Raw genomic sequence first — 9,686 nt, 5'->3', positions numbered from 1 at the left:
ACCCAAAATATCTGATATCAATTTTAGTGACGAAAATATGCTATATATGTAGGTGTACAAAATTGCATATAAAAAAAAACTTTCTTGTTCGGCACGTGCAAGAAAAACAAAAAAAAAATCAGTCACGTGCCGAACAAGAATATTTTTTATATGCAATTTTGTACACCTATATAGCATATTTTCGTCACTAAAATTGATATCAGATATTTTGGGTTTCGCATGCAGGTTCGTCACCGGTACTTTACCTCGTCAAGAGGTTTTTTTATATGATTCAATATATGGTAAAATTTGATCGATTTCTTCTCTTAGGTGTACCGCGGAAACTGTGGGTGATAGAACCTATGTTTGTTCTAGACTTTGGTTCAGTGGAGCTTAAAGGTTATGGAGCAGGTGAAATTATGCATGGAGATTTTTTGCTGTTGGCCTGTGTTATTTCAAACAAATTTGTCAAATTCATACATTGATTCTTTTTGGATTTTCACGGTACAACCTTTGCTGAACCCAAACATCCAGCAGGGCCATATTTCACCATAACGAATGGCAAAATCTTAAAATTTAAACTAAATTATTTTTATACAGAATTGATTACTGTACAATTTTTTTTAAAACAACTCAATCAATGCAAACAATCTTTAAAAATAACTTAAACTCAATACTAACTAAAATTTAAAGTTATTATATTGCTAAATATATATTTTTGCTTAGTTTTTCGCTTTCAAAACCCCTTCTCCAAATCAGCATAACTTAACAACTTTTAGCTTGAGATTGGTATATTCTGTAAACTTTTTTCCCATTGTTTTGTTTAAATTGCGCAAGAAAAAAAACCTTATAGTTTAAAAAAAGTATTACTTTGGAAAAATTAGACGTAATAAAAATTAACGTACCACTAAGCTGCTACCTAACTGAAAGGATATATCAACTTCGGCTCCGCCTGAAGTTAGGCTTTCTTTCTTGTTAGTTATTAAATATAAATGGCTGTAAAAATATTATGTAAAATTGTATTATTTTTCCTAAAAATATAAATTTTGTTGATGTTGGCTTCCCACATACATATCTCGAACCGAAGCAGGAATATCCACTAATCAGACCAAGTTGAATGGCACTTCCAAGGAGGAAAATTGAAAAGGTTCTGATTTGCTGAATTATCTTATTTAAGGTTCTGTTTTTAAGCTTCTCTTCATTACTATAAAGTTCCACCTCGTACATACATAGCTTCGTTATGAGGCCCACCTTTGCCACTTGTGGCATAAGGCCCATTGACCTAATTTCCATGAGTTCGTGTAAATGCATACTAACTAGGAATTTTATCATATGGGTTCCCATTACTTCTTCGAAATTTGCTTCACCCCACTTTTTTTTAACTAAACCGAAAAAATACCTTTTTTTTCCTTTTAGTCACCGCAATTTTTTTTATTTTTACTTTAGTTTTACTTTTAGTATTGACTTTTAGTATTTATAAACAGAAACCTCGAAAACTGAATAACTCCTTTTTAACAAGAAGTAGACAGGTGGCAGGGAACCGGGAGTCATTGAAATGTAACTAACTCGGCTTCTCGCTGCCACCTGTCTCAACAAGGGTAGGTAAAGGAAGCAGATGCGCCGTTTCTCCCTTCTAAAAAGCGACAGTATCGCAATTTTTGTTGTGCTATGCTGTTTCTCCCGTCCACCGTGGCGTTTTTCGTGCCGCTGGTCTTTCGGTCACCAGAGGGTCATTATGCGTATTTTTTTTACACTATAGTAATTTTTTTTTTTTTTCTATTCGTCGCTTCTGCTTCTACAGTGCCCTATTCAACATGCATACATATGTATATCCGTCATTTTTTTCACGTAATAATGAAATAAGCCATTTTAGTTTAGTCATTTTAGTTCACTGACCAAATTATAGTAAACTCTGTACAGGTTTAATTTGAGAAAAAAAATTCTTTCATTTACCATAAGAAATATACCTATATGTTTCAGTTGGTTTTTTTTAAAGCCCAGAAAAATTTTTCGGAACATTTTAAAAGAGCCCAATACAAACTAAATGTATAAAATTGGAAATTTCCAAAGATATGACAACTGGTGGATGCTTCTTTTATCCTAGATATACACGTTTTGTTAAAAATTTTATGTTTTGGAAAATGCATATTTAATATATGTATGTATGTTGATCAATGATCAATCAATTTCTTCTCTTAGGTGGACGGCGGATACTCAGAGAAACGGAACCTTCGTCGACTTTGGATCAGTGTTGTTGTAAAAGAAATTGAAATTATGATAGGAAATTTTTAACTTCTGGCCTGGGTTATATATTATTTAAGTTTTCTTTAAAAAATACACCTTTTGTAAAGATGATTTAATGCGTTATTCGGATCATACACATATGGTAACTTTCAATATAAATAAATACATATTAAACTGCACCCAGGTTATTTACTGCATTTTTTTATCTTTAGCTATGGTGGCTAATAACATGTGTCTTCCGCGTCATTTACCTCAAAATACTATTCGCAACGTTACTCTTAGAACACGAAAACGCCTACGTCACTTTCGGGGCCATTGTTCCCTTGTATTATAGGGGTTGATTTTCTTTCTCGTGCCGTTGTCTCTGGCCACTCAGCAGCATTGCTGACGCTTTATATTTGCCTCTGCGTTTTTAGCCTACCTACCAATTCTCTGCGTTTCAGTTTCATTTTGAACGTTGTACGCCGAGAACCTACAGGTGCCGACGATCTTGCTTCCGTTAGCCTAGGCTTCTTCAACGTGAAGCCACAAGAACGCGTGTGAATACAAGATTGAATCTTGAACAAAATAATAAAATCACAATAATCGCAAGACCGAAAGCAATGCGAATGTAAGAGAATAAATAATAATAATAATTTTGAATTAAAAGTGAAAGTAAAAAAAATAGCAGTGACCGAATCCAGCTAAAAAAAAGCTCACATACGAATAATACACCCATCTATGTATACCTATACATATATGTATATTATATATATATATATATATACATATCCATATTAATATATAAATATTATTTTACTTATAAATAAATACAAAAGAACTAGTTAAATGGTTAAGTGAAAAATCTTATACAGAAAGTTAATTTTCTACATAAAACTAAAAATATATTTATTCGTGAAATGTTGTCATAGAAAATAGATACATACACATGCATTTGTCTTTTGAATTAAAGATTGCTTAAAAAATCGTTTGCCAAACGCGAAGCCGAAAAACTTTCAGTATTTTCGAAAATACGCCACATGCATATATATGTACGTGCACACATTCATATTTGCATAGTCGTATGTGTAGGTATAAAAATATATACAATACACTCTGTGCTTAAACATGTTCGTACATGTGTACATATTCAAATATATTAGTGCCGGGTAAAGAGACGACGGACCAGTCGAAATTATATCATAGTCAAAATCTCTTTTAGAAATAACACGCAATAATTATTCTTTTTTGTAAAATTCCGTCACACACTTTTATGTATGTATGTATATGTTTCCTTAAGCAAATAAATATGTTAACAGTACACAACTCAGAAGTATGAATAGCCCATACATATGTATTTATTTATACATTTTGACGTAATAAGTTCTAAAATTGCCCGTAAAAATTTACAATAAATAAAAAAAAGTTTTTTGTAAAGATATTTGGAACTAGATATATTCTAGTGCTACATATTAGTAAATTTCTTTAACTATATCTATCAGAGCAATATGGTCCAGCCGAATTAATTTTAAACGTGAAGCTCTTGAGACAGAGCACTTCAGGCAGAGCAGAGTTGATATACCCTTGCAGTTAAGTGGTATAGGATATATACAGTATAGGATATATTCGAACGATCCCGGCTGTTCTGACTTTCCGGAATTCTTGAATAAAGAATTTGTGTAATATTTAGAGTCGATAGCTTTAAAACTGAGGAGGTGACGAGGTGGACTCGAGGAGGTTAATCAAGAAGAGTGCAAGAATGCTTTATTGTGTCGAAGATATCTTCCCTAATAAGCTGTTTAAAAATGGCATCCACCAGTTACCATATTTGGAATACTCAATCAAAGTTAAAATCTCCATTTTTGTACAATGGTTTTTGAGCTTCTTTGATTTTTCCTCAAAAATTTTCTCTAGCCAAGTGGTTTTGTCTGTAAGAACGTGTGTGTCAACGTTGACTCTTATGGTACCCACGCATATCAAGTTAGAGTCAAATTTTGCCACGCCTCTAATGATAAACAAAATACATAAAAAAATATATATATAAAAAAATAACTGTTATGAAAAGAAATAAAGATGAGATGACGGAAAATATATATAACTTTCTTATATTGTATTTTTTAAATCTGTAGTAAAGGTTTCGAGAAAATTTGATTGCATTTATAATATATTAAAATATTATTAGGTTATCAACATTTTTTTAAAATAAGTACAAGTTTTTTATCCCATTTTTTAATTATTGGCTAGTAAGAACTTGATTCAGTGTAAGTCCTTTGCTTCACCTTTGAAAGATAATTTATTAAGTCAAAATATGGTAGCTCCGTCGCTAATGACTAATAGACTAACGTAGTATCTTGATGAAAGTGCCCAATTGTGTTGATAAAGCCACTGATGCCTATAGCTTTATTGAGATCTGGGCATGTCGATGAAACATAAAAATTAACTGTGACAAGTCATGCTCTGCGCAGAGGTCTTGGTCCTGCGGTATGTGTGTTAAATGTAAGCACGCAGTATAAAGGTCGGAATGGCTGGAATCGGTCGAGTCAATTCAACTGATTGATAGGTTTAAAGGTACAAAAAAGGATTCGACTTTGTGGATTCTAACTTTCGCCTTTCCCTTCTTATTATTTCTCTACAAAACTAAACAAAAATTTTAAAATCGATATTTTCGCCATCTAAAGTGATATACCATAAGAAAGATCATGTAAAATTTTGTATTCCTAAAAACTCTGGCTATTCCTAAAAAAAACTCATAAAAAAGATGTTTCTTTCACTGCGTTTTGGTGACGAAAAACAATTCCAAATATTTGGTTATACAAAATAAAATTTTGTTATAAATACTCCTTTATACTTATAAAATATTAAAAATATCAATCGACTGTGGTGGATTATCAAAAGTTATCCAATAATTGTATGTAAGACTTGCTATTATATACAGTTGCTATAAATTAAAGTAAATTATAACCATTTCTTTTTCTTGTTATATATGTATATTTTCAGGAAAAGTTAAATGGTTTTTAAACCGAAAATACACAAAAACCGCGAGATTTATCGTCCAAATAAAATGATGCTGCTTACGAAACTGATAATCTAATAAATAAAAAATTGCCCCACAATTTTAGGAAACCAAACCAAAAATCGATAATTCTTAAAGAAAAAAAGATTAATTATAGAGGCTCAAGAATAATATATTGTAATACATGACGTGCAAATATCTATTGTCAACATCAATCATGTCACCTAGACCAATATGGAGTTGGTGTCCACCAATGAATATCCTTCGAAAAAACCATTTATTAAAACTATCAGGGCTTTGTGACTTAATACCATTCTTTGTAATCTTTTTTTTGGCTCAACCTTGTTTAACGGAGGCGCAAATTGGTAAGTTTTATATATAATTTTATAAGCATAAATTTTTTTAAGTAATTTTATAATTCAGATATCCTGAATAAAAAAAAATTTTATTGTATGTTTCTTGGAGACTTTTAATAACACAGGCCGACAATTTCCAACATTTTTTTCCCTCTACGCATAATATTACCTGCTCCATAACCTTTAGGCTCCCCTGAACCAAAGTCCAGAACAAACATAGGTTTTATCACCCACAGTTTCCGCGGTACACCTAAGAGAAGAAATTGATAAAATTTTACCATATATTGAATTATATAGACCGTGTAGTGGCGATGGCCATCATTGTTTCTAGTACATCTCATTTTTGAAATGTATGTGTACCAACTAAAATTGTAAAATGGTATCTAGCAGTTACCATATCTTTGGAATACTCATCCAAAGTTGAAATCTTCGATTTTCTACATTAATTTTTGGTCTTCTATGATTTTTCCCCAAACATTTTCCTATGGAAGATTTTTATTTTCTTATTGAAATAAGTAGATCATAACATGTTTTAATTTTGGATTTAAAGGAAAATTCGAAATAATTTTATTGAATTTATTATAGGTGGTTAAACAACATTTTCGTCAATTGAATTGGAGTTTTTACTCTCATATTTTTAAAAAGTCATGGCTATCTAAACCTGTTTCTATGTTCAAAACGTATCTATTGCAGGTTTGGTAAAGCTTTACAGAAATTGTAGATAGCCATGACTTAGAGAGAGTAATTTTTTGTAGTAATAAGAATATTTTAAATATATAATTTTGTGCACCTATATTGCATTTTTCGTCGATGTTGACGAGTTTTGATATTGATATTGATATCAGATATGTTGGGTGTTCTGGTACAAGCAATGTATAAAGATGTTTGTTTTCCGCTGCTGTCGCACACACTTAAATGTTTTTCACATTTGCGTAAGCAGCGAATGTTAAAATGTAATTTCCCATAACTTCTTTACGTCTGTAAAGGGACTATAAGCAGTTTCGAGTTAAGCAGTGATAAGTGGTTGCCAATAAAATTTAAAAAAAATCAAACTTTTGGAGCCAATAAAAAAAAATTTTTTTAGATGTTTGGTTTTGAGAAAATATATATTAAAAAAACTTTCCAACAAATTATTGCATGTTTAGAAAGCTTTATTGATTTGAAGTTTAGAACATACATTTTAATTTTTTTTAACTTCTTAATATTTTATTTTTTTCAAAAAATTTTTCAAATAATTTTTTCAAAATTGTATTTCAATAAATCGGACCACATTTTTATTTGGAAATGCTGTAAATATCGTATTTCCTTTATAACTTTTAAATGAGAAGACGGATCGAGAAGGCTGAGGCGTCAATCGGAAAAAATAATTTCCGTCTACGGACTCTAATGTCCCCTCTAGCTTTATTTAGTGATTAAATTTAATGAATCACAATTTTTTCACTTTTACCCCTTTTGTAGATTTGTGCGGTTTTGAATGCGGACACACAGGAAAATTTTAATTATTCTACTTTATGTAGTGTCTCCTCGCGCAAGAATGCAGTCCACAGTGATATTCCCTTGCAGCTTTTCCTTAAATTCAGACAGAATGCTAAAATATTTAATATTAAATTTTGTCAATTTAATTTAAAAATTTGTATTTTTATTTATTTAAATAAACTTCGAGAATTTTACAAAAAAAGTTTTTTTTTACAAATTACACACAAAGATAATCAAACTAGACAATAAATTTATAGTTATGTCCATTCTTCCGTCCGTCCATATAAACGCGAAGATTTCAAAGACTTTAAGTGCTACAGCAATCTTATTTGGCCCTTAAACTTCTATGGAGCTATGGCTTGAGCCACGCCCACTCCCAGGTTTCATATAGTCGGGAAAGTCGACTATATCTATCCTTTCTTGTTTAATTTGGAGCTAATTTGGAAACTCTCATAAGGATCGGCCTTATATGTATATAATATATCTAATATCTAAAAATATATCTAATATTTGCGATATTTATCATTTGTATATTTCCGTTTTTGTTGCAAAGCGTTTTTGCTCATTATTCCTTTCCTGTTTTCGTGGGCACCACTAGTGTATAATACATATGTACATATATTAGTTTCCAGTATATAAATGAGTATAAATGAGGGTGAGTCGGAACAGCTATTGAAGGTTCTGCCTGCAGTTAGAACGTCTTTTTTAATTTAATCTTTTTTAACTATGTACGTTCAGGTTGTGGGAGACTTTACTCATTCTCTTTTTCATGGGAAAAGATTTTGAGGAATTTTATTCCAAGAGCAAAGAATTGTTTAAAGTGAGGCAGTGGCGTCAAACCTTTGAGGTGAAATATATACTTGGGAAGTTAAGCTTCAGAGAACAGTGGGTCCCCTTTTATGAAGGTTCGAAAAATTTCTATTAAAAGCAAATGGTTATAATATAAATAAAAATGCATAATATAAATATGATTCGTTGTATTCTTTCCCCTTGCACATCCTATTACATTTTTTTTTGATACCAGTTGTTATTCATTTATCTATAAAACTTCATTTATTTGATAATCCATAAAAATCCAGTAAAAACCATAAGCCAAACCAATAACATAAATGTATACAAAACTTACATAAGCCTTTTCGAATTGATTTAGTAATTTTATTTAAAACAAGAAAGGAAACTAATTTCGAGCGGAGCCGAAGTTGATATACCCTTGCAGTTAAGCAGAAGCTTATATTATTATTATATATATCGGATCGTGTATAGTTGTCCGATCCTTATGAGAATTTGGACATTTTAAAAATTTTGGAAGCATCCCCAAGCATCTTTAAAAATAGCAAGGTTGTGCCATTTCTAATAGTTCAGATATATGCCAAGTATATAATATAGTCGGCCGATCCTAATAAAATTTGGCAGATCGGATCAGATTGTCCAAAATGGAATCTGTAGAAAGTCCCATCATTCTAGCTTCAAAAACAACAAAGTTAAGCTGGTAAAGATCGTTCCGTTATATGAGAGCTATAGGACACAGTCGGCCGATCCTAATAAAATTTGCCAAATCGGATTGCTTTACCCAAAATTGTATCTGTACCAAGTCTTATCTTTCTAACATAAGGGGTTAGGTGTGTTTACTCGGCCAAAAAATTGACTATTTTCAAAATTTTTTATATAAAGAATGAAACATTTTATTACAACCAGTAATATTAAAGTTTCTTAAATTTACATATTTGAAGAAGAATTTCTGAAATTTTCAGAAAAAAAATATTAAACAGTCAAAAAAGGTGTTTTTTTTTCCGAGGGCAGAATCATCTGGACAGAATCATCTGAGTTGAAAAGACCAAATATTTTCTTTTAGTGCAGACTTAAAACTAGAAACTGAACTAAGAAAAAAAAAAGAAGTGAAAATTGGATTTTTGGGACACCTTTTTGCAAAAAAAATCAAATTGTGGTGAAATTTGTTCACCATTTTTTTTTTTGTAAATAGTTTTATCAACGAAAAAAAGTTCAAGTTGTCGAGAATCGTATCTCGAAGGCCTGTGCAAAATTTTATCAAGATGGGTTGAGTAGTTTCCGAGAAATCTTGTCAACCGACTTTGAAAACATAGACATTCTACTTGCGTAGAAACTGACAATCAGATGGACAGGCGAACACTCTTATATCGACTGAGGAGGTGATTCTGATCAAAAATATATATACTTTATAGGGTCGGAGATGTCTCCTTCACTTCGTTGCACACTTTTGAACAAAATTATAATACCCTCTGCAAGGGTATAAAAATATAAGAATTTGTAAAGGGTTAAAGAGCATTTTAAATATACGCACAAACTCAAAAACACCAAGCAGTAAATATAATAAAAAGCAGTGCAAAGGCGGTGGAGTAGCTCCACTTATGTACACAGGCCAACAACAAAAAATATCCACTCATAATTACACCTGCTCTATAACCTTTAAGCTCCCCAGAACCAAAATCCAGAACAAATATACTTCCGCGGTACACCTAAGAGAAGAAATTGATCCAAATTTACCATATATTGAATTGTGTAGGCCGTAAAATAGCGATGACCATCATTCTTTCTTGTACATATCATTTTTGAAATGTATGTGTACCAACTATAATTAAACAATTTTATCTAGCAGTTAC

The 9,686-nt window shown here is 31.3% G+C and overlaps 1 protein-coding gene across 34 annotated transcripts in view; it reads left to right on the top strand.

The window, feature by feature from the left end:
- Window positions 1-2,630: 2,630 nt before the first annotated feature.
- LOC6493876 (B-cell receptor CD22) overlaps window positions 2,631-9,686 on the top strand; it is a 94,813-nt gene continuing 87,757 nt past the window's right edge. For 31 of the 34 annotated variants that reach the window (XM_014909107.2, XM_032454257.2, XM_032454252.2 and 28 more), the window contains exons 1-2: window positions 2,631-2,833; window positions 5,200-5,580. In XM_014909107.2, coding sequence (XP_014764593.1) covers window positions 5,400-5,580 — 181 coding nt within the window. In that variant the 5' untranslated portion in view covers window positions 2,631-2,833; window positions 5,200-5,399. The remainder of the gene's footprint in view (window positions 2,834-5,199; window positions 5,581-9,686) is intronic. The other 3 variants (XM_014909103.3, XM_044714867.1, XM_044714863.1) reach the window with 1 other exon arrangement.

Source organism: Drosophila ananassae, chromosome 2R, assembly GCF_017639315.1.
Source record: "Drosophila ananassae strain 14024-0371.13 chromosome 2R, ASM1763931v2, whole genome shotgun sequence".
NCBI lineage: Eukaryota > Metazoa > Arthropoda > Insecta > Diptera > Drosophilidae > Drosophila > Drosophila ananassae.
Note: the sequence above shows the minus strand (reverse complement) of the source record. Positions and strands in the feature narration are given on the sequence as shown.